The sequence below is a fragment of the Carcharodon carcharias genome, chromosome 15 (genome assembly GCF_017639515.1).
Source record: "Carcharodon carcharias isolate sCarCar2 chromosome 15, sCarCar2.pri, whole genome shotgun sequence".
In the NCBI taxonomy this organism is placed as follows: Eukaryota; Metazoa; Chordata; class Chondrichthyes; order Lamniformes; family Lamnidae; genus Carcharodon; species Carcharodon carcharias.
In genome coordinates this window covers 13,211,499-13,236,791 of record NC_054481.1, presented here as the reverse complement: position 1 = coordinate 13,236,791, position 25,293 = coordinate 13,211,499, and the positions used below count along the sequence as shown (strand labels likewise).

The following is a 25,293-nucleotide window of genomic DNA, read 5'->3' as shown; positions in this document are numbered from 1 at the left end:
GTTCCTATTTTTAGTCTCCACTTCTTAATCACTGTCCTCTTGTGCAGTTGCCTGGCTTAACATCTGAAGATAGTCTTAGTGGTTTAGCCACAGAGGGATTTTAGCATGCAATTGTAGAGGTCAGGCAATGTAATTGAGTGCAGCATTTCTTTAACAAATACAACTACCGATGGGGAACAGCTGACTAGACCATTTTAGCCTATTTGTTTTATTACAATCTAATATTAAATTCCTTTTACTTGTCCACTAGTGACTTGATTACCAGTGATGGAATGGACTCTACTGTACAAATTTAGTTACAGTTCTGACATTTTATTGTCCTTAAAATATATTCGGGCAGCCGGCTTTATTTAATTGAGAAGGCAAGGTGAAGGGCAATGGCTAAAGTTTAGGACACCAAAGTTGAAACTGGTACACTAGAGTGATAATTATGAACACATCACTGGATGGGAGTCTGTCTGCTGCATGTTAGAAATTTGGATACACGCTGTGTGTGACTTACAATAATTTGAAATTGGTAGTTGGAAAGCCACGTGAAACTTGTGGAGCTTAACAGTCTGCCTATTTTATGCCCTTCCCAACCGGTGATTTGTGGCAGAATGCCTGCTTTGCCCTTCAGCTTTCCTGTGGCATTCAAATGGAGTCCAAAACAAATTTGGCTCAGGCCTCAAGCCTGCACAGACCAACATCCACACTTAGTGGGCAGGACTCCTTTCGAGAAACAACTAAGTTACAATATTCCATGTTGGGTGAAACAGGAAGTGGTGACTAGGTGATAGTAGCCTTATGTTTTAAAAACCAAGAAAATAAAGGAGGAAGGAAAGAATGAGGAAGGTGAGAAGCTTCATGATTCTTGACTTCTTGGAAAAGAATAAATTGGAGGGATTGAGATTTTGAAGTGACAATTCATTGGAACACAGTGGGATTTAGGGAATTGGAAGTGTACGTAGGATGAAAGTACAAGTTTGGAAAGTTAAGCATAGCACTGACCACAGTAGTATGAGTAAAAGGTAGAAAGACAACATTGCAAGAAAGATTGTTGGAAATTAAAGGCTGGATAGCAAGGCCGTCTATCAGACGGCAAATATTTTCTTGCATCCCATCTGGAAGTATGTGTGGTTCTAAAGGAGCTTTTCCAGACATCAGAGCAATATTCAAACCTTGGATAGACTGGATATTTGTAGAGAGATCAAAACTAAGGAGGAAAAAATAAATTTTTTGGCATGAGAGGGGGATCCCAGCTTCTTGCAAGCTGCTTGGGCAGAGATCACTGTTTAGGTCACTTTTTTATTCATTCATTCATGGGATGTGGGCTTCACTGCCTGGGCCAGCATTTATTGTCCATCTCTACTTGTCCTTGAGAAGGTGGTGGTGAGCTGCCGCCTTGAACTGCTGCGGTCCAAGTGCTGTTAGGAAGGGAGCTCCAGGATTTTGACCCAGTGACAGTGAAGGAACGGCGATATATTTCCAAGTCAGAATGGTGAATGACTTGGAGGGGAACTTTCAAGTGGTGGTGTTCCCATCTATCTGCTGCCCTTGTCCTTCTAGATGGTAGTGGTCGTGGGTTTGGAAGGTGCTGTTGAAGGAGATTTGATGAATTTCTGCAGTGCATCTTGTGGATGGTACGCACTCCTGCTACTGTGCTTCAGTGGTGGAGGGAGTGATTGTTTGTGGATGTGATGCCAATCAAGTGGGCTGCTTTGTACTGGATGGTGTCAAGTTTCTGGAGCGTTGTGGGAGCTGCACTCATCCAGACAAGTGGAGAGTATTCCATCACACTCCTGACTTGTGCCTTGTGGATGGTGGACATCATTTTGGGAGTCAGGAGATGGGTTACTCGTTGCTTGATTCCTAGCCTCCGACCTGCTCTTGATGCCACAGCATTTATATGGCTAGCCCAATTCAGTTTCTGGTCAATGGTAACCTCCAGGATGTTGATAGTGGGGGATTCAGTGATGGTAATGCCATTGAACACCAAGGGGCGATGGTTGGATTCTCTCTTTTTGAGATGGTCATTGCCTGACATTTGTGTGGTGTGAATGTTCCTTGCCACTTGTCAGCCCAAGCCTGGATAATGTCCAGGTCCTGCTGCATTTGGACATGGACTGCTTCAGTATCTGAGGAGTCGCGAATGGTGCTGAACATTGTGCAATCATCAGCGAACAGCCCCACTTCCGACCTTATGATGGAAGGAAGGTCATTGATGAAGCAGCTGAAGATGATTGGGCTGAGGATACTACAGTGAGGAACTCCAGCGGTGATGTCCTGGAGCTGAGATGACTGACCTCCAACAACCACAACCATCTTCCTTTGTGCTAGGTATGACTCCAACCAGTGGAGAGTTTTTCCCATGATTCCCATTGACTCCAGTTTTGCTGGTGCTCCTTGATGCCACACTTGGTCAAATGCTGCCTTGATGTTGAGGGCAGTCACTCTCGCTTCACCTCAGGAATTCAGCTCTTTTGTCCATGTTTGAACCAAGGCTGTATTGAGGTATAATGAGGAGTGCCCTGTACAAGTGGGCAGAGCATGTGCAGCTTTTAAGCATCACCCGGTTGTGCCTGAACTTTGTTTTCAACCTACAAAAAGCACTGGCCCGTAATTGACACATGTAAGGAGCCTTGCTCCTGTTTCAGGTGGACTCCCTGTCGCCCAACCCAATGTGACGTCTGTGGGTGCTCCATTGAAATTGGGGACTTTAATGAGGCCAAGGATTTTTATGTACGATGAAAGACTAAGAATGGAGCCTGCCATCGTAAAGATGGTGGCTCGTAGTTTCACCAAAAAGCACAGTGTCAGTAAAGCTGGTCTGTGCTAGCCTGAAGCAGACATGCTCTGGACTTCATTCATTCAAGTGTCACCAGCAACTTATGGGTGAAAAATGGTGTACTACTGCTAATCATTGGTTGAAAAGCCCATAAAATGCGCTGACTGCTCAACTGACATGGCCAGTGAGGTTCTGTTGGATCTGCAGGGTTGGTAATACTGGGGTTTGGGGATGGCCTCAAAAGCACAGGCAGTGAACTATAATTGTTTTTGTGAACATTGGAGCTACAATCCTGCTTTTCCTGGGCTCACAAAAAGAAAAACTTAAATTTTGTTGGGCTTGTTTTTAGAGCAGCCTCTTTGAGGATCGCTGTTTAGGTTGCTCAATGCCCTGTGCAAGTGGGCAGAGCATGTGCAGCCTTTGAACTATACCCAGTTGTACCTAAATTTTGTTTTCAAGCTACAAAAAGCATTGGACCCTAATTGACACATGTGAGGAGCCTTGCTCCTGTTTCAGCTGGACTCCCTGTCACCCGAACCTGTGTAATTCGGTGTAATTCGCAGAGCAGATTGTACCATGCAGTTCAGAGGGCTAATGTTAGACCTACAGTGGAAAAACAGGTGGCTCTCAGTTGAATTTCTTAACTATTCTGATATTCAATCTTGGATGAGCCACAATTTCCTCCATTTAAACACTGGGACAGACAGGAGCAATCACCTTTGTCACCCTGACTTTTCTAACGTTTTCTTGGTGGCTTCCCATCCTCCACACTCTAAACTGTAGCTCTTTTAAACCCTCTCTACCCATAATTCTTTCTCCCACCTATCCTTCTTGCCTTCCTATTTCCCAGTCACTCAATGGGCAGGATTTAATATTCAAAGCTGGGTTTACGTCCACTGACTGCAAAACCGGAGGAAACCTCGTGTTGAACTTTTTTGGGAGCCCTAACACTATTTCAAGGACAATCTGGTGTTTACCTGGACAGTGTTGGGCCTCCTGTTGCATTAAGCTTGAGCAGAGTGGAAATCCTGTCCCAGGGAGCTGCCTGCCAATCGGTGGCTGGCAGCTTTCCAGTGCTAGCAGCGCCACCAGGAGTGGTGGCTGTTGCCAGTATTGCAATTAGGCATTTACCGTTTGATTGAGGCTGCATTCCTGGGAAGAGGTGAGTGGGGCAGGATGGGGTACCAGAGAGGGGGTGCCGTTGGGGGGAGGGGTGAAGAACAGGGAGGTGTCTTCCACGGGTCCCCCTTCCTGATTCCAGGTCCCCATACGGGCACAGCGTTACTGAATACGAGCGACCCCTCCACCCCTTTTTTTGAAAAATATACTTTATTCATAAAATATCTGGAAGAACATTCCAAATCAATTCAAAATCACCATCACATAAGTACAATCAGATTCAACTTTTACACGTATCACAAAGTATATCAATATAATCAATGAAAATTACAATCATTTCAATATGGTCAATGCAGACAATCAGACAATGGGATTGGAGTTATCAACATACATCATCTTGCACTCTGAGGTTTCTTTGAAACTTTTATAATACACTTAGTATTCACTGCATACATTCATTTTGAGCTGTACAGCCCGAGGGGCTCTCAACAATTCCCAGTCCCTCGGTGCACTGTGGCAGAAAGGTCTTAGACAGCGACCTTTCCCCATTGCACCTTTGTGGCAGCTGCCCCAAGATTTAATGCGTCCCTCAGCACGTAGTCCTGGACTGTGGAATGTGCCAGTCTGCAACCCTCGGTTGGGGACAACTCTTTGTGCTGGAAGACCAACAAGTTTCGGGCAGACCAAAGAGCGCCTTTCACCGAGTTGATGATCCTCCAGCTGCAGTTGATGTTTGTCTTGGTGTGTGTCCCTGGGAACAAACCATAGAGCACAGAGTCCTGTGTCACAGAACTGCTCGGGATGAACCTCGACAGAAACCATTGCATCTCTCTCCAGACCTTCTTTGCAAAGGCACAATCCACAAGGAGGTGAACAACGGTCTCGTCCCCACCACAGCCACCTCAAGGGCAACGTGCAGAGGGAGTGAGACTCCTGGTGTGTAGGAAGGATCTGACGGGAAGGGCCTTTCTCACAACCAGCCGAACTACATCCTGGTGATTTTTGGAAAGTTCTGGCGATGAGGCATTCTGCCAAATGACTTTGACAGTCTGCTCGGGGAACCATCCCACAGGATCCACCCTCTCCTTTTCACACAGGGCCGAGGGACAGACGCCCCACCCCGTGTAAGCCGCAGGCAGCTGGGTGGTCTTCCCGGATGGTGAGTTCCCTGCCTGCTGCTGGTGGAATACTGAATGCAGCACTCTTAAGTGGGGTCTCGCTAATGCCCTGTATAGTTGCAGCAGGACTTAACCACTTTTATATGGCATCTTCTGTCTCATGTTTAAAAGCCTGCAGGATCTTGCAATTCCCATCTCTGTACGCCCCTATAATCTTCAGCAAGCCCAAGTGCTGCACTCACCAGAATTCTTCACTGCTCTGATTTTGGGCTGTTTTGCATTTCATCTACCCTGCCTCACCATTGGCAGCTGTATCTTCAGCTATCTAGGCCTTTTGCTTTGTTATTTCTTCTGGCTCTAAGAAATTGGGACCTTTTAATAAACTGGCATTTTCTGCATAGTAAAAGAACGTTTGAGATTAGCTAAACAACATTGATTCTTTCTCTAGAAAGGCAATTTCTAAACACTCCCAACAGCGCCTGGAAACAGCGGGGTCACTTGGTTCAAGCTGTCATGTTGACATTCCCAAGTTGGTGTCTTGTGTAACCCCTTATCTATGCAAGTGTTTAGAAAAGGCCAGGAAAATCTCAGCAATATCTAAACTAAAAGGCTCACCTTGAGCAGGGTTGATGAACAGTGGAGGTGGTAACCACCCTAACATTTTGGGTAGCTGTCCTGTATCCATTGGTCAGAAGGGTTTGAATAGATGATTGACACTAGGTAAGCTACCAGCCCCCAGAAAAAGGGTATGTTAACAAGTGCTCAGGGACAGGGGCTGGGTTCTGCGGTGGTGGCAGTGCTTGTCAGGCAGCCGCTGCTTTCAAATGGGAGAGGAAGAAGAGGAGGAGGAAGACAGAGGGAAGAGTTCCCTAACACTTTGACGAGGGAGCAGAATGCTGTTATCACAAGCTACTGAGATCAACACGCACTCTGTGCTAGTTGTCTGTTCGTCTTCTGGGATCGGTAAATCGCTCTCAACTATCGCTTGTATACTTTTTCTGCCTAATTGGTTAATACATCATGCCTAAACTGTCGCTTTTTAATAAACCTAAAACTATCTTAAAATTGATTACAAATAGCCAACTGCCTATCTTGGGTATTTGTGGCCCTGGATCCAAAAATCTTACAGCATTCCACCACCCTCTTTAAAACCCACGAATTAAACCAAGCTTTCGGTCGCCTCTGCTAATATCTCCTTGGCTCTGTTTTTACTTTTGTCTGATTTAAGCTACTGTGCAGTGCCATGTGATGTTTTTCTGCATCTAAAATGCTCTTATCAATGCAAGCTTTGTAGTTTGTTGACAAATATGATGCAGTTAATTAACAGGAAAGGTTATGTATACCACACTGTAGAAAGTACATATATATCTATCCGGCATGAATTTTAATCCTGTCCCAAATAGTAACATGTTCTCCAAGCCTAAAATTGTTTCTCTTTCTCTGTTTGAAGTTACAGCAGCTTGGGGATAAAACAGGCTTGAAAAGTTTGTTTAATTTTGCACTCCTTTCAATCCAAAGAATTTGAACCTTTATTGGTCTATTGTTACAAATATCAGGATTATAAGATTGTTGTGTTTTGGGATTGTCTCTTTAACTTAGGGTAAAATGGATGAATGAAGGGGTTGTGTGACCTGTTCTGAATTCTGCTGACACAAAGCCTGGGTGGCTTGGTTGCTAAAAGTTAAAGGCAGTTTTACCAGGTTGCTTTCCTCTGAACAATGACCCAAGCAGCTGTGCTAACATTAGACTGTTGATCTCCAAGTCCCAGAGAGGAGTTAGGAATGTCAGATTTTATAAACAGTTATGCTATAAACCAGGGATCTCCAACCCTGCTCCCGGAGAGCCCCAGTCCAGCAGGTTTTATAGGTCATCATTAAATTACCAATTTAAGACTTGGATCAATTTCATTGTGATCAATTAAGCAGATGATTTGTTAAATTAAGTAATTTAAAGATCATTTGGGACCAAAATCTGATTGGGAACACCTGTAAGTTTAGCTGTCAAGGACAAGAGCTTTCTTAATTGAACAGATTACTTCATTGATCAATAACTGATAGGTGTTCCCAGTCTTGAGAAGCAGGTGACCTATAAGACTAACTGGATTGGGGCTCTCCAGGACCAGGGTTGGAGATCCCTGCTATAAACTGTCCATTTAATACCAAGATAGAATGAAGTTGGGTCTAGAGATAGGTAATTAGCATTCCTACCTGGATACAAGGCCCACGTGTTTCAAATTTCATGGAGTTGGGCTTTGGGAAGGGAAAAGTCCATAGGAAGCCGTTGTAGGGTTGGGTTGCAAGTTTTCCTAAAATATCAGTGAACCTCACAGACAGTCAGTTTGCAAGAATCCGAGAGGAAGAGAGGCAGCAAGTCTCTATTGTTCACCATGTAGGATGTGGGTGGGAGCTTGCTCTTGAATTGAAGAGACTGTGTTCATGAGGGTTTAAACAAAGCTGGAAGATTTGTTAACTTTGGCTAGAGGGAGGGATCTCCAATTTGTCTCTTGCCTTTAAAGTCAGTTCAGAGAATGGAAGTTATTTGGCTTGAAAAGGGAAAAGGGGGTGAGAATAGCTGGAGAATGAGTGTCCGCTTAAGGTGCAGAGTAAAGTATAATTATGGTGGGGGATTTTTGGTTGTTGTAAAAGTCAAATGGAGGATCTTTTCTGTAGTTCAGAGTATAAGTTGCCTATTGAAATAGTATTTAATTAATGTTGCTTTAAGGGTTTTTTTGTTGCAGTAAAAGCCTTAAAACTTGAAACCTTGTTCTGATCCATCCAGCCTTTCACTAGAAGTTTGAATTTCTTTCTTAGAAGTTATCAGTCTCTACAAGGATCATAACACCAATAGGATCTGTAGTTTAAACTGTGTTAACAAAATACAATCTTGTGATTAATTAAATATTTCTTGATTTGTTGAAAACATGATGTATTAAACTTGAAATAAACAAAAATGAATCAAATACTTTGTTTATAGATCTGTGTCAAATAATAGTTTTACGCCTGAATTTCAATTTTTTGGCTGATGTGGCAACAATATATGATCATATTGGTTAATGAGTGGGACTTTAATTGCAATTTGATGGATTTTTACCAGCAATACCTTTGGTTTTTGAAAAGTAATGCTCAACAGAAACAATGTACTTTAGCTTATTAAATAACCATATTTTTTGTACAGTTAAGAAATTAAAAATCCCATTATGCACAGCTTTACCTTCATGACAATAGAGTGTCTGCTGTTGATTTTTATTGCACTTTAAAAAGTGTTTGTGTATGTAATATGTGTGTAATATTACTTCTCAAAAGAAGAGCTAAATGGCAGCCCCAAGTATCAACCCTCATTAACACTTCCTTGTCCTCTGGTTAATAATTCTCTCAGGGTTTTCAATTGCATTATTTTAAAACATTGAAATAGCATTAATTTTAATTTTTTCCCTCTCAGGTGTTTTTAATTATACACTATAGGCCATTGGTGAACTCTTTGGCTGATGTGATCTTGAATGGGGATCTTTCAGTGTTTAGTCTTCATTCAGAGCAGGATGCTTTGAAGCACTCAGTAAGTACGTCTCTTTTCAGTTCGGTTGCAATGGATATTACTTGTAGGGTAGCTGGATAAATGTCAAATTCCCAGCTTGGAGATTTTTTTGTCCTTTGTAATGTTTAAGCTTTTCCAGTTTTTCTTTTCCAAATGCTTGACTTCTATGACTTTTGTTTTGGACTTTCAAATGGTAATCCTTATTTTGTTATATATTTATTGGTAATTAGATGTTTAAAAAGCTGATAAGCAATGTTAGTGATAACTAAAGATAATTGCACAAAGGAAAACATTGTACAGGAGCATGCATTGAGCAATACTTAGAAAAAGCAACAAATTCTGAGAACTAGATCAAAAACCTTGGCAGCACCTGAACTGCTCCAGACATGCATTCCAAGATGTTAGCAAATAAAACTTCAGCCAACAGAAGAGACTTCTCTTGATGTGATTTTTCTTTGAGTCCAATAAAAACCCACAGATGTTTTCATATTCCAGTTGCCAAATGCATATCTTTTCTGCTATTAATTATCATACAAATTCTATCTACTTTGATTATTCAAATGTACCCTATTCTTAGGAAATAGTACCTTTTAAATACATATATAATTACCTTTGGTAAGAGTACTGCATGTGTAACAATATTGCAATTATCTTTATAAATATTGAACTGCAGTACAAGACATCTTGTCTGCTACCCTTGAAAATGGGGTAAGCTATCTCTGAGTGCAACAAGTGGATTGCAGTGTTGGTTTTCCTGCAGTTTCTGCTGTTAATTCTCCACTATGCAGAATCTGGAATGTGTTTGTCCTGTTAATTTGTGTAAAGTGGAGGAAACAGCACAATATGCAGTCTTGTGAATTGTGAAATGTTCTGCTGTGCAGTTTATATATTTATTGTAGTTAAATCTCTAGCTAAGTACACAATATTCTTAAGTTTTAATTACTGTAAATTTAGAAAAAGGATTGTTTTTGGATTGGCATTGACGACATGGTGCAAAAAAGTCAAGCATACTTAACAGAATTTGGATATCAATAACAATTCGCAAATATTGAGTTTCAAAAATCCCAAATGGAGATGCATTAACCTACTCCTTTTAACCTAGTTTTTGAGTGATTTGCAATTGAGGGAAAGCAATTTAATTTACTGAAGGTGACATTTTATTTGAATAGGTCTTTTCAAATGCAATGTAGTGCCATAAAAGCAGAAAGATTTGTGTGAAACCGGATAATCAGTATCTTCAAGAGGTGCTGGCCTTTTTAATTCTTTGGAAGCTAACTTCTTGGATTTTAGGTTAATGATTAGTTATGAGAGCAGCAATAGAAGCCCTGAATAGACTTTATTGTGACACTCAATTTGGATTAGTGTGAGAAACATTCACTTACCCATCCTCTATTATGTACCTGTTCAGTTTTAGTGACCTGATAAAGCAGTTTGTTCATTTGTAAGTAATGTCTATCTTTCTTGTATTATCTCTAATCTGTTAATATTCTTCTGCTTCCTTGCTGCTTCTGATCCTTTGTGGCCTGTTGTAGATTTTTCCTACTCCACTGACTAGCTCTCCATCTATGCCAAAGGTTTGTATTATTAATTTTTTTGGACTTTTTTTTTCTGTGGTTAGTGTCTAGCAGCTTTTGGCTAATAAATTGAAGTATTTTTTAAAACCAAACTGATTCTGATTGTATACCTGTGGTTATTGGGTCACGTAGTCAGTGTCAGCTTCAAGTGTTACTTTTTTAAAAAAATGAAAGTTTTTTTTGCTTGCCCAGTTAGTAGAGCAATGCTTATATTTCATCAGCTGAACCCTAATGATGTATAATTGCAGAATGGGAGTACTGCCTATCTGTCTTTTATATTTGAAAAAAAAAACAGATTTAAAAATTTTGCTGGAAGGAAGTTAACAATTTTTTTGTAAAGTCCTGTAAATGTAATTCAAATGTTTTTTCAGTATTATTTGGAAGATATCCATCAGGTATTTTGAGTAACTGAACCAGAATTAATCCTTGCTTTGGCTGGATTTGCTGATCTCTGAGATGATGATAGAGGCACTACAATTGATTAGGATTCTTTTTCCTGATTTGCTGCTGGAAATAGGCTTTGGTCAAGGAAGAGTTATTATGCTCATTTTATGATGCCCTGAACTGTTGAAAACCCTGCCAACACTTGTTATCAGGGGTGATTCATAACGACTGGCTCAAGAAAGGCAGCAAAGGGAATTGGTGCCCAAAGAATGATCAGGAAGAATGAGAGGGGGCAATGTACCTTAGCCACATTAACAGAGGATGTCATTTCTGACTTTGACTCGGGTCATTTAATGTTGTGGTAGGGGCAGAAGCCTGATTGGAGATTTTCAAACATGGAGTTGAAAGAAGGATGGAAATGGATTTGGGAGGCAAGAACATGTTAAAGGACTTGAAGCTAAAGGAAAGGGAGCATAAAAATGGAATGATAGTTTGTAAAGGATGGTCAAAGGGGGATTTTTTTTTTTCAGCTCCTCATACTTGTTGCTGAGAGCAATGAGGACAAACATTTGGTGTTTAAGGAGAAATGAATCCAGGGGTTATTTTTGCATTCTTAGAAAGTTTGAGTGCACAGTTGTGCCAGAAGAGAACAGGATCGTATAGTGCTTGTTGTGGTCCTTTAGCGATGAATCGCTAAACCAGTTGTGCACCATAAAAGTTCAAGTTTCTGCCCCTTGAGCAAGCAAGTATAGGGGCCATAAGAGGGAATGCGGGGGAGAGAGTAAAAATTTTACTGAGGGAAGAAAGGCATCAAAGGCAGAGGTGAGCGGTTGATTGAACAGATTGACAGTGACAGTGAAAAAGCATTGTAGCCAAAGAATGGAAAGTAGGGAGTTTAAAAGTGCAACTGTGAGCATCTTGGGAGAGTATTTTTACCATGGGTGGAGACAGAGGGAGGTGTGGGATGGAAGGAGATGTGAACTATGGGCAAAAAAAGGAAAGATGAGGATTAAATCATTGAATTAAATCTTGATGACTCTCAACCACACTCACTTAGCAGCTCTTTTAATTCTATCTTGACAGTGTTCTTAGAATAAGAATTATTTTTATTGGGGTATTTCAGTCTAAATGGAATAATGCAATGTTGATTTATGGAGCTTTGAGTGTGAAACCTGTACAGTTTTCCTTTAAATCCATGGATGCTAGAAGTACATATTTAATTTCATACAGTGACTGTTTATTTGTACTGTATTGGTGCATTATAACCATAAACTATAGGGGGCAGTAAAAGCCCAGAGTACAATGTTCTTTGTGTTAAAGGGATAAAAGATACTTTTGTTATAGCTCATTTCTGCCCTTCTGAACATTTTAAGGTAACAAGCAATATTTTGTTTTCTGAAACTAACAGATGAATTAAAAAATATAGATAACACACCATTTTTAAAAAATCTTGATTGCATTTGAAGTACAGTGGACTACAACTTTCATCCTTTATTGCTCTAGAAATGTCTAGCCATAGAATATTTTTTATACAAGGATTTCATGTATAATACACTAGGAGCAGGCCCTGTAGCTCCTTGAATGCTGGAACAGGCTCAATGAGATAATGGCTGATCTGTGACCGAACTCCATTTAACTGCACTTGTCCCAGATTCCTTAATACCTTTGCTTAACAAAAACCTTTTATTCTCAGATTCAAAATTAACAATTAACCTAGCACCAGTTGCCATTTATGGAAGAGTTCCAAACTTTGACCATCCTTCTACCATTACTTTTCAACAGTAGTAAAGAAAAACGTTTTCTGTATAAGAGCAATGCATTTTTTTTTATTCATTCATTGGATGTGGGCTTTGCTGGCTGGGCCAGCATTTATTGCCCATCCGTAATTGCCCTTGAGAAGGTGGTGATGAGCTGCCGCCTTGAACCGCTGCAGTCCATGTGGTGTAGGTACACCCACAGTGCTGTTAGGGAGGGAGTTCCAGGATTTTGACTCAGTGACAGTGAAGGAACAGCCATATATTTCCATGTCAGGATGGTGAGTAACTTGGAGGGGGGAACTTCCAGGATGTGGATTTCCCACCTTTCTGCTCCCCTTGTCCTTCTAGATGGTAGTGGTTTTGGGTTTGGAAGGTGCTGTGCAAGGAGCCTTGGTGAATTCCTGCAGTGCATCTTGTAGATGGTAAACACGACTACTGTGCGTTGGTGGAGGGAGTGAATGTTTGTGGATGTGGTGTCAATCAAGCGGGCTGCTTTGTCCTGGATGGTGCCAAGCTCCTTGAGTGTTGTGGGAGTTGCATTATCCAGGCAAGTGGGGAGGATTCCATCACACCCCTGACTTGTGCTTTGTTTATGGGTGGGCAGTCTTTGGGAAGTCAGGAGATGAGTTACTCGCTGCAGGATTCGTAGCCATTGACCTGCTCTTGTAGCCACAGCATTGATATGGCTAGTCCAGTTAAATTTCTGGTCAATGGTAACCCTCAGGATGTTTATAATGGGGGATTCAGTGATGGTAGTGCCTGTGAATGTCAAGGGATGATGGTTGGATTCTCTCTTGTAAGGGATGGTCATTGCCTGGCACTTGTGTGCTGCGAATGTTACTTGCCACTGGATATTGTACAGGTCTTGCTGCATTTGTACATGGACTGCTTCAGTAGCTGAGGAGTCACGAATGGAGCTCAACATCATGCGAACATCCCTCTGATTTTATGATGGAAGGAAGATCATTCATGAAGCAGCTGAAGATGGTTGGCCTAGGACACTATTCTGAGGAACTCCTGCAGTGTTATCCTGGAACTGAGATGACTGACCTTCAACAACCACTTCCATCTTCCTTTGTTCTAGGCATGATTCTAACCAGTGGAGAGTTTTCCCCTGATTCCCATTGACTCCAGTTTTTCTAGGGCTCCTTGATGCTACCCTAGGTCAAATACAGCCTTGATGTCAAGGGCAGTCACTCTCACCTTGCCTTGGGAGTTCAGCTCTTTTGTCCATGTTTGAACCAAGGCTGTAATTAGGTCAGGAGCTGACTGGCCCTGGTGAAACCCAAACTGGGCGTCAGTGAGCAGGCTATTTCGAAACAAGTGCTGCTTGATAGCACTGTTAATGACCCCTTCCATTACTTTAATGATGATTGACAGTAGACTGATGGAGCAGTAATTTGCCACGTTGGATTTGTCCTGCTTTTTGTGTACAGGACATACCTGGTCAATTTTCCAAATAGCCGGGTAGATGCCAGTGTTGTAGCTGTACTGGAACAGCTTGGCTAGGGGTGTGGCAAGTTCTGGAGCACAAGTCATCTTTATTATTGCTGGAATATTGTCAGAGCCTATAGCCTTTGCACTATGTAGTGCCTTCAGCTGTTTCTTGATATCACGTGGAGTGAATTGAATTGACTGAAGACTGGCATCTGTGATTCTGGGGACCGCCAGAGGAGACTGTGATGGATCATCCACTTGTCATTTCTGGCTCAAGACTGTAGCAAATGCTTCAGCCTTATCTTTTGCACTGGTGTGCTGGGCTCCCCCAATCTTTGAAGATGGGGATATTTGTGGAGCCTCCTCCTCCAGTGAGTTGTTTAATTGTCCACCACCATTCATGACTGGATGTGGCAGACTGCAGAGCTTGGATCTGGTTCGTTGGTAGTGGGATCGCTTAGCTTTATCTATTACTTGCTCTTTTGCTGTTTGGCACACAAGTAGTCGTATGTTATAGCTTCACCAGGTTGACACCTCATTTTTAGGTATGCCCGGTGCTGTTCTTGGCATGCTCCCCTGCGCTCTTCATTGTGCTAATGGATGCTTATTCATATCCCCATGCAAGGACCCATGCAGTGAGAAGCATGCTCATTATTCACAATTTATTCTTAGGAGACCCTTCAGTTGTGTGTTGTGTGACATTCAAGCTTATTTTGTTGGTTGGATAGTGAAAAAGCATAGTGACTGTCCGAAGTTTGTGCTCCAACAGCAGCCAAGTTTTGTGTGTTACCATGTCTGCCTGTCCCTTATGATGCTGTTTCTGAATCCTCGTGACTGGTCAGTGAAATAGGTTGGAGAGAAAATAGGAAGAATACTTGCATCACTTGCATCTTTGAAAGCTATCCTCAAATATTTCATGAAAATTTATAGAGCATTATGATTAACTTTAAACTTTTTCCCGCTCCAGTCTATATATATTTTTTTGTTTTGAGTAGATAATGCTATTTTCAGTGGAGATACTAACTGAACATGATACATAGAAAGGCCTGATGTTGTATTTGTGATTAAGACAACAAATAGTTAATAATGCCTACTAAGTATTTGGATACCTTGCAGTGCCTGGTTTAATTGTTTTTTTTTACGCTTCTTTCTACATTTTAACTATTAGTTTTTGCTATTTATAAAAAATAGTTAGGAAAAACTCCGTTTGCTTCAAAATGTTCCTTGTTACTTGCGAAATGATTTTAATCATACATTTGTGCATCTTCAAATGCTAGCTTGCTGAACAGTGAGCCAATTTAGTAGTCATCAATTTCTGATGGCTATTAACAGAACTTAATGTTATGAAGAATTATGTGTGAAGGATCTTGTGTAGTTATGCTAGTCCTTTGATAAATAGCTGACATAATAGCAATTAGATTACGTCCTGGCATTGAAAGAGTGTTTGACATGTAGTACTTACTCTTTGTTCAACACCTTTTTTTAATTGAGTTGTAATCCATGATTTGCATACTGACAGTTTTTAATTGAGTTGTAATCCATGATTTGCATACTGAACAGAAATTATTGTCAAGGCACTTGGCTTCTTTGTAATGCAAATATTTCTGATTCTTTTCCTCTATTATTCATTGCCCCTTTTCCCCTCAAGTTCTGCCTTCAAGTTGCACACTAAACTTGGCAAATAATGTGAAAGATGAACAATGATAGGAGTGCTAATTGGATTAGAAAATAATGACTCAATTTAGATTGGATTGTCATTAAACTAGTGATAATGTGACTTGAGAGGTAACTAGTTATTTCACTTTAGCTTCAGTTGATGCATAATACTGTACAAGGAGATATGCAAGCTCAGTTCTGTCTCCGTGTCCAGTGTTTGCATTTTTGGGTTACTGACATTTCAGCAATAGTGCCACACAAAAAAAAATGACCCTTGTTAATGCAAGTTGTTATTAAAAATGGCAGGCTCCTGATTTTGCTAAGTGACATAAGTCAGAAGGAAAAACATCTGTTTTCTCACCCTTGCCCCAACCATTCATCTGTACTTTTAGTCAAGTTCAAAGCACCAATTATAGAGGCTAGTTTCCTTCTGGCTGCTGCTTTGATTAATGGATGGTAGTGGGAGGGGGATGTAGGGAGAAGGTGAAAAAGAGAAAGTTGCTATACATTTAAGGTTGAAGTCTTCCACAAACCTCAATTGCGACTTGTTTGGCTTTTAACTTAAACAAACAATGGAGTACACTCTTGGCAATTCTGGAGATCCTGAATGTACAAGAGATGGAGGCTCATTACTTCTTGACAGTTTTTCTGCTGGAAAGAGCAATGCCCCTCCAGCTCAGAACTGGAGGAATGTGGATACAAATACGTCCTGTTACATAACACCATTAAATTATGTAGCTGTGACTTATAGATTTGCGTAGAAGCACAGAAGTAGGCCATTCAGCCCAACTGGTCAAAACCAATGATTATGCTCCACATGACTCTCCTCCCCCACCCCACCTACCCGCATAAGGTATATCAGTCTGTTCCTTTCTTTCTCATGTACTTATCTAGTTTCTTTTAAAGGCACCTCTTACCACCTTACCTCCTGTTATTCACCTCACCTCAACTACACCATGTGGTAGCAAGTTCCACATTTGAATCACTGTCTAGATTATTGAGCCTGAATTTAAACCGTGTCAACTGCAACTAATATGGTGAATAAATTGAGTTTAATTGAAGTATAAGATGGATATAACATGCCAGTTATACAGTAAAAACATATGACTAACAAGTAGGGATTACCAATCCAGGTTGGGCAACCTTTTCCCTTTTCTCTTCTCTTGGCGCCTCACATCATCTTTTCAAACTATCCAAGTGTTTTAGACTGCAGTCACCCTTGAGCGCTCTTCTCTACTGCTAAACTACACCTGAGGCCTCCAAAAAATCTCTTTACATCCTTTCACAGGGGTGAACATGGATGTTATATTGATGGGACCTTTATTGCCTTATAAAGATTTCCTATATCACAAAATGTCCAATAGTATATTGAGTTCTTTGTCTAAACCCTGGGGTAAAAGCCTGCCCTTATGTTAGCCTCATGCCATGAGCTTCTAGAACGTTTGCATTTACACCTGCCCTTGATCAAGCAGGACTTTACATTATCATTCCTTATCTCAGCTCATGCTCCCTGATCAGTTTCATCCACCCAAAAAACGTTCCATCTCCAGTCTTGAAGCTAACTTTCAGAAGTTTCATTATTCATATCCAATTATCAATTTTTTTTACAAAAGCTAACTGCAAGATCTGTAATGAGCTGTTTATAATGGCTATTCAGCCCCATCATTCTTTATTTCTCATCGGGCTAATGCTTTCTTATTACACTATTGAACTGTAGTCATTCACTAAAGTAACGACCATTCTGTCCGTACTTACCAATTAACTTTTACGTTCCAGCAAGCACCCTCAATAAGCAAGGTTAAATGAAAAGCCTAACAAAGCTTTGTAGTATGGTTATCTATCTATGCATTAACCCAGCTATGGCCCATTTTTCAAGCTAACATGAATTGCCTAAGAATAATTCCACTAGCTTTTGCTTCCAGTGAAACAAAACTTTAAACTGTTTCCTTTTGCTGAACACAAGAAAAACAGTATCAAAATTTCAAAAATTAGCATTAAATTTACTGGTAACTTTGTATTTATTTTAAAGTATTCACACTTGTGAAGATGTATTTTGTTTATAGTCACCTTTTATTTTAATGTCCTGTTTTAGTCTAGACCATCTGTGGACACATTGTCACATCCTTTTCATTTAAAAAATCCGTGGTCACCCTTGACATTTGCTTCCATTTGGCCATTTTATTAACACAATTCTCTTTAAAACCAAAATAATTTTGAACTCATTCCTATGCACAAATACAGATTGTTCATTTCATGTAATCTGAAAAGGTTTGTGGGAGCAGTTTTAATCTGCTTTGATAAAAGCAAAATGCTGCGGATGCTGGGAATCTGAAAAAAAAACAGAACATGCTGGAAAAACTCAGCCAAACTCAGGAAAAACTTTGTTCTCTCCATGAAACATCAACTCTGTTTTTCTTGCTATCAGACCTGCTGAGTTTTTCCAGCACTTTGTTTTTCCTTAATCTGCTTTGTTTTGGGTGCATGCTTTTTTAAAAATAAAGCACCAGTGGATGCCAGGCTGCTGAGATTGAATTCTATGAATCTTAATTGAAGTATAGTTGAACAATATTTTAAATTGTAACAATATTTAACTTTATTTTTGAATGTTACTGGAGAATAGAATGACAGGTTTGGCCTGTAATTACTCAATATTGAGTCGAAAATTGCTTCAATGGAGAACCTAATGTGGAGTTGTATTTGCACCAAAGTTCATAGATGTACCATTCTATTTTAATTAAGATAAGCTTATACAAACCTGATGGAGATGTTGTTCAAGATACCTGAAGTCTGTACACCAGCTGCAAGTGGAAATAGAAAAATCTTGTCTGCAAGTCTATCAACCAAGCATTGCACTCACGCTACCCTTTTCAAGATGAAATCCCCTTCTTTTATTTTCTACCAACCCCTGATGTGATTGAGCATCAGGGTTCTAGTGTTTCTTTCAAGAGATTCAGACAGTCTAACTGCATGGTACAATGCAACGCGAGGGCATGGACATGCACTGTGATTTTCCATGTCAGGAGTTCCAAGTAACAATGAACTATTTAAGAACATAAGACATAGGAGCAGGAGTAGGCCACGCTGCCCCTTGAGCCTGCTCTGCCTCCTCATTAAGAACATGGCTGATCTGATATTGGCCTTGACCCCACTTTCCAGCCTGTTCCCTATAGCCCTTGCCCTGCCCTACAGTTTAAGAATCTGTCTTGCCCTTGAATATGTTCAATGACTCAACCTCCATTGCTCTCTTGAAGAGAATTCCAGAGATTCACAACCCTCCGGAAAAATCCTTCTCTATTTCTGTCTTATTGGGTGACCTCTTATTCTGAATCTGTGCTTCTTCGTTATAGATTCCACACAAGGGGAAACATTCTCTCAGCATCTTCCCTTTCGTATTCCTTCAGAATCTTGTATGTTTCAATAAGATCACCTCTCATTGTTCTCAATTGCAATGAATATGGGCCCAATTTGCTCAACCTTTTTCTCAAAGACAATCCCTTCATTCCAGGAATCAGCCTAGTGAACTTTCTCTGAACTGTCTCCAATGCAAGTATATCCCTTCTTTAAATAAGGGGACCAAAACTGTAAGCACTTGTAATTTCCTGTAAGGTTGTTGCAAACTTCCCCACTTATCTACTTCCATCCCCCTTGCAATAAAGGCCAACGTGTACCTGTTACACTTGCATGCTAACTTTTTGATTCATTATACAAGGCCACCCCGATCCCTTTGTACCAGTATTTTGTAGCTTCTCTTCATTTAGATAATATTTTACTTTTCTATTTATCCCACCAAAATGGATAATTTTGCATTTTCCACATTATATTTTATCTGTCAAACTTTTGCTCACACACTATATCTCTTTGCAGACTCTGTCTTCCTCACAACTTGCTTTCTAACCTATCTTTGTATCGCTAACAAATTTGGTTACAATGCAGCCTGTCCCTTCATGCAAGTCATTAATATAGATCATAAATAGTTGAGGCCCCTGCACTGATCTCTGTGGCACCCCACTAGTTTGCCAACCTGAACATAACATACTGGCAGAAGCCACTACCTCACTTGAGCAAACTGTAACACTTATTTAGTTATTGTGACTCCTCTGTTTTCTGTTAGTTACAATACTCTATCCATGTTCATATATGACCCCCAACATCGTGAGCTCTTGTTCAGTAACCTTTTATGGCATCTTTTCGAAAACCTTTTGGAAATTCAAAAATATTATGGGTGGAATCTTGTGGAGGAGATGGGGGTCTTGGCCACTGGCTGGAGAGCAGGTGAGAGCCCTGTGTCACTTATTTTTGGGAAGGCCTGCTGCATCTTGTGCCACTCGGGCACTTGACAGGCCAGTAGTGAACCTTTCCCCAAACAGAGGCCAGCAACTCTATTGAATGGCAGAGCCTCAGGTGAGGTGGTGGCTTCTGCCAGTATGACACCCACCCGAGGCCTAGAATTGTCACCTGTGGGGAAGGGAGGGTTGGGTTCAGCAGCAAAGATGGGGTTGACTATCAGTGAACCCCCAACCCCTTCCTGATGCTGGGTCCTTTGATCAGGCACTGAGTTTGCTTGTCATGCACCCTGCATGCCAAGCCCACTGATAGCGGGATAAGGCCATTAAATGGCCCATTCACAGGCCTTCCCATCAGCAACTCAAATGGCGTGGAGGTGGAAAGTTGGTGGGATGCTCCTCCCTAGGCAACAAGCTTGCTATCGCGGGAAGCACAAGATTCTCCCCAACTTCTCTTGGTTCCCTTGACCAAATAAATAACTCTAAAATATTATTTCTTTCTTAAAGCCATGTTGAGTCTGCTTGATTGTGTTTTGATTTCTCCCAAAGGAAATGCTGAATTTCAAAATGGACCTTTTTATACATCACAAATGGCCCTTGTGAAATTTGACCAAACTGTAACACTTTGGACATGAGAAGCACTGGATATTGCATAGTTTAAATTCTGCTTTGAGCAATGTTCTAATTCTGTGCTACTGAGACCTTAGAGAATTTAACTTTTGAATGGACTTTGATATTTTCATAGTGTTGAACTGCAGTGCAAATAGCAGTGTTTACTAAGAGTTTATTTTTAACTTGCACTCTGCAATAAAAACCTGGCTTTTCCTTCAAATGGTCACCTTGAAATAGGGATGGGAAAGAAATTACAATTTGTGTGAACACTAAAAAAAAATCACTTCAATAATTTAAGGTGATTTGTAACCAAATTTAAGTATAATGATGTTTCCTCCCATCTACTTCCTCCTAAGGGCTGTCTTCTATTCTCCCAGTTTTTCTTTCTCCATTGCATCTGTTCTGACAATGCCACGTTCCATACCAGTGCTTCCAATATGTCTTCCCTTTCCTCAATTGAGGATTCCCCCACCCCCCCCCCACCCTGATTGATGGGCCCCTCGGTCATTCCATTTCCCACACTTTTCTCTCACCGCTTCCCCTTCCCAGAACCACAAGATTCCAGTTATACTCACCTTCCACCCCACCAGCCTCCACATTTAACAAGTCATCATTCAACATTTCCATCAACTCCAGCGTTGATGCTACCATCAAACATGTATTCTCCTCTTTGTCTTGCACCATCATCCATTTTGTGATTTAATTTTTCTGCTTTCCACCCTATCACAGATGTTTCCTTTTATCATTTGCTCCTCATACACCCGAAGGATATTTAAAAACTGAGTTCTGTCATTACCTAATCATTACTTAAAAAACCATAACTTCCTTTATGTAGCACTTGTAACCTAGTAAAACAATCCCATGCTGCACAGGAACATTAAGCAAAATTTGGCAGTGTGCCATAGAAAGAGAAATTAGGGCGGATGACCAATGGCTTGGTCAAAGCAGTAGGTTTTAAGGAGTGTCTTAAGAGGAAAGGATTGTAGAGAGTCAGAGGGGTTTAGAGAGGGAATTCCAGAACTTTAGACCCTTGGCTTCTGAAGGCATGGCCACCAATGGTGGGTTGATTAAAATCAGGGATGCTCAAGAGGCCAGAATTGGAAGAGCACAGATGTACTGGAAGATTGTGGGACTGGAGGGATTAGAGAGGTAGCAAAGGATAAGACCATTGGGGGACTTGGAAACAAGGATGAGAATTTTAAAATTGAGCCAATGAGCAAAGTTGTGACTGGCAGTGTTCCCTCTAATTTCTGTTTGCTATGTCTAGCCTGTTTGTTGCATTGCGCAGTAAATTCAGGATTGCCGCACAGCCGCACTGACATGATCTGAGAGAACGTTGGTGATGAGTGGGACTTTGTCAGTAAGGCCATGGGCAGCAGAGTTTTGGATGATCTCAAGTTTACGGTGGGTGAGTGTGGATGGCCAGCCAAGTGCACGTTGGAATTGTCAAGTATCAGGGTAGCAAAGGCATGAATAAGAGTTTCAGCAGCAGATGAGCTGAGGCATTGGCAAAGCTGGGTGATGTTACAGAGGTGGATTTAAGTGGCCCTCGTGATGTGTGAAGATGTGGATTGAAAACTCATATCTCTAGGTCAAATATTGACACCAGGGTTGTGAACAATTTGTTTCAGCCTCAGTTAGTTGCCAGGGAGAAGGATGGAGGTGGTGGCTTTGAATTGGAGTTTGGAGCAGGGACTGAAACTGATAGTTTTGGTCTTCTCTGTATTTATTTACAGGAAATTTCTGCACATCTGGTACTGGATGTCAGCTGAGCAGTCTGACAAATCAGTTAGTGGAGGAGTTGTTGCAGGAAGTGATAAGGTAGAGCTGGATTTGTCTGCACACGTGGAAACTGATGCTGTATTTTTGTCCACCAATATTCATTACAAGCCTACCGACTCCCACAGCTACCTTGACTACAGCTCCTCACATCCCGCTTCCTGTAAGGACTCCATCCCATTCTCTCAGTTCCTTCGCCTCCGTCGCATCGGTTCTGATGATGCCACTTTCAAAAACAGTTCCTCTGACATGTCTTCCTTCTTCCTTAACCGAGGTTTTCCACCCATGGTGGTTGACAGGGCCCTCAACCATGTCCGGCCCATCTCCCGCGCATCTGCCCTCACACCTTCCTCTCCCTCCCAGAACCATGTTAGGGTCCCCCTTGTCCTCACTTATCACCCCACCAGCCTCCGCATTCAAAGGATCATCCTCCGCCATTTCCGCCAACTCCAGCATGATGCCACCACCAAACACATCTTCCCTTCACCCCCCTGGCAGCATTCCGCAGGGATCATTCCCTCCGGGACACCCTGGTCCACTCCTCCATCACCCTCTACACGTCAACCCCCTCCCATGGCACCTTCCCATGCAACCGCAGAAGGTGCAACACCTGCTCCTTTACTTCCCCTCTCCTCACCGTCCAAGGGACCAAACACTCCTTTCAAATGAAGCAGCATTTCACTTGCACTTTCCTGAATTTAGTCTACTACATTCATTGCTCCCAATGCAGTTTCCTCTACATTGGAGAGACCAAACACAGACTGGGTGACCGCTTTGCAGAACACCTTCGGTCTGTCCGCAAGCATGATCCAGACCTCCCTGTCACTTGCCATTTCAACACTCCCACCCTGCTCTCATGCCCACATGTCCGTCCTTGGCCTGCTGCATTGTTCCAGTGAAGCTCAACGCAAACTGGAGGAACAGCACTTCATCTTCCGACTAGGTGCTTTACAGCCTTCCGGACTGAATATTGAGTTTTAGATCATGAACTCTCTCCTCCATCCCCGCCCCCTTTTTGATCCCACCCTTTTTTTTCCAATAGTTTATATAGATTTTTCTTTTCTCATTATTCCATTATTTCCATTATTTTTAAATGTATTTCCTTCATTGTTTTATCTCCATCTTTTAGCCTATTTCGCTCCCTTCCCTTCATTCCACCCCCACTAGGGCTATCTGTACCTTGCTTGTCCTGCTTTCTACCCTTAATGTCACCTATTAGCACATTCCTTAGATAATATCACCACCTTCAACACCTCTTTGTCTTTTTTGTCTATGACATCTTTTTGCTACCTCCACCTATCACTGGCCCTCTATCCAGCTCTACCTCCCCCCCCCACTTAAACCAGCTTATATTTCACCTTTTTTCTATTTTTACTTAGTTCTGTTGAAGAGTCATACGGACTCGAAACGTTAACTGTGTTCCTCTCTGCAGATGCTGCCAGACCTGCTGAGTCTTTCCAGGTATTTTTATTTTTGTTCTGTATTTTTGGACGATGCTGCTGAGGGGTAGCATCTTGATAAGACAAAGATAAAGATTTCCCCCAATTTCTTTTAGTTTTTCAATTTCTTTAGTGATCTGCACTATGGTCTGTGACCTTTCACTTTGGTTTATCCGTTTAAAAATCTATGTATGAAAATAAGCATACTGGAAGCCATACTCTTTGCACAGCCTATCTAAGCTCCAATGTTTCTCATGCTAGAAATGCTACAGCATATCCAGTGGTGAAGTACAGGGAATTGAGTCATGGAATAATCCGATACCAGCTCGTGTTCTATCACCCTGCATTTTACAAGACTATTGAACTGCATAACTCTCTTCCCTGTTCTCCAAGGCTGTACTTTGCTTTATCTTTTTTAATACTCCACATCATTATGTCCAACACATTACTTATTAACCAGATATATTGAATTGGAAATCTGGACCTGTACAGTTGCAATTTTAATTTGTATATCAGCCGCCTTTGCCCCATCGAACCGAGTGAAAGCAACCCCTCATTCTGAAGGATTGCCTAAGAAGAAGGGAGATAGTGTGTGGGTCATTTTCCTTTGGTGCATGTGGCTGAAATGGTGTTACAGTATCCACACCTGCAGCTAGTCAACAATTTCTATTGGACATCACTGCTATACAGGGGATTTGTGGTAAATTTGAGGAATCATTTCCTTTTGAAATACTAGTTCAATTATATGGTTAACTGGACTTAGTGATATGTAAGATCAAGTGCTGGAACTAAATTCTTGATTAACTTAAGGGGCTTCTCATAAATTAGTTTAAAATGTATATTTTCCCTGTATTAGATATTTAAAAATGAAATGTGTCAATTTTGAGTTAAGATTTCAGTAAAAATGGTACTTTTTTTGGATTAATCTGTTATAAACCATTCATGCAATCTTAATGGACTATTAATGATTTTCTTATCTACTGTGCACATTCATTATGGGAAACTGGGTCCAATTTTCTCTGCAAAATCTTATGTTGTGATTATATTTTTAAAGCAAATGAACCAGAATTCTTCACATTGGGTTTTGTCTCTAAACCATGATAATAACATCTATTTTAGAGAGGCTGAGTGGCACCCTGTCCTCTTCAGTATTTGGCTGCTGCAGGTTTTACCTTCCTTCCTGTTTGGTGAGAAGTATCACCAGTTGTTTCCTGAATAATTGATGTGTGGTGCGATTATACCTGCATTGGGCTTGTCAGGCTTGTAACCTACTTTCTCTTTCCTGTAAAGAGCACCAGACTTGCCGGTATTGTTCTGTTTTACCAGTAAACTACACAAGATCAAACCAAGACTGATACAGATACACTTACTTACCGTACACAAAGTAGAATTGGTTACTGTACACCGAGTGCAAATTTAGACTAGCTATAATGGTCATTCTGCTGCATAAGATGAACAATTTTTTTGTGTGCTCCTTTTATCTACTTGATAAAAAATTATGCCTCACCTTTTTCTCTATTGATTCTTGAATAGTTTTGTTCAGATTGTGTTTAAGCTACAATACCAGTTAGCTGCAGAATTGATTTCAGCCAGTCGTTTCCTGATGTACTCTGCCTGGCTCCAAGTTTGGAGGGTCCTACACATTTGTGCATTTTGAGAGTTTGGGCTTACTGGGAAAAAGAGTTTAAACCATTTTATGTAAGCTGGCAATGTGCTTGAGGGGTGCAGGAGAGAAGAGGAGTCCAAACTTATTCTGATTCGGGTGCTGTCTGGATACATTTCACTCCTCAATGCAATATTCAGTTTTCATTAAACAAAGAAGCTCCTTTTTTTTGCA

The 25,293-nt window shown here is 41.1% G+C and overlaps 1 protein-coding gene across 11 annotated transcripts in view; it reads left to right on the top strand.

Moving 5' to 3' along the window:
* Nucleotides 1–25,293, top strand: part of clec16a (C-type lectin domain containing 16A) — a 290,561-nt gene that overhangs the window by 36,347 nt on the left and 228,921 nt on the right. For 9 of the 11 annotated variants that reach the window (XM_041207278.1, XM_041207280.1, XM_041207276.1 and 6 more), the window contains 2 exons: nt 8,443–8,556; nt 10,068–10,109. In XM_041207278.1, coding sequence (XP_041063212.1) covers nt 8,443–8,556; nt 10,068–10,109 — 156 coding nt within the window. The remainder of the gene's footprint in view (nt 1–8,442; nt 8,557–10,067; nt 10,110–25,293) is intronic. The other 2 variants (XM_041207279.1, XM_041207277.1) reach the window with 1 other exon arrangement.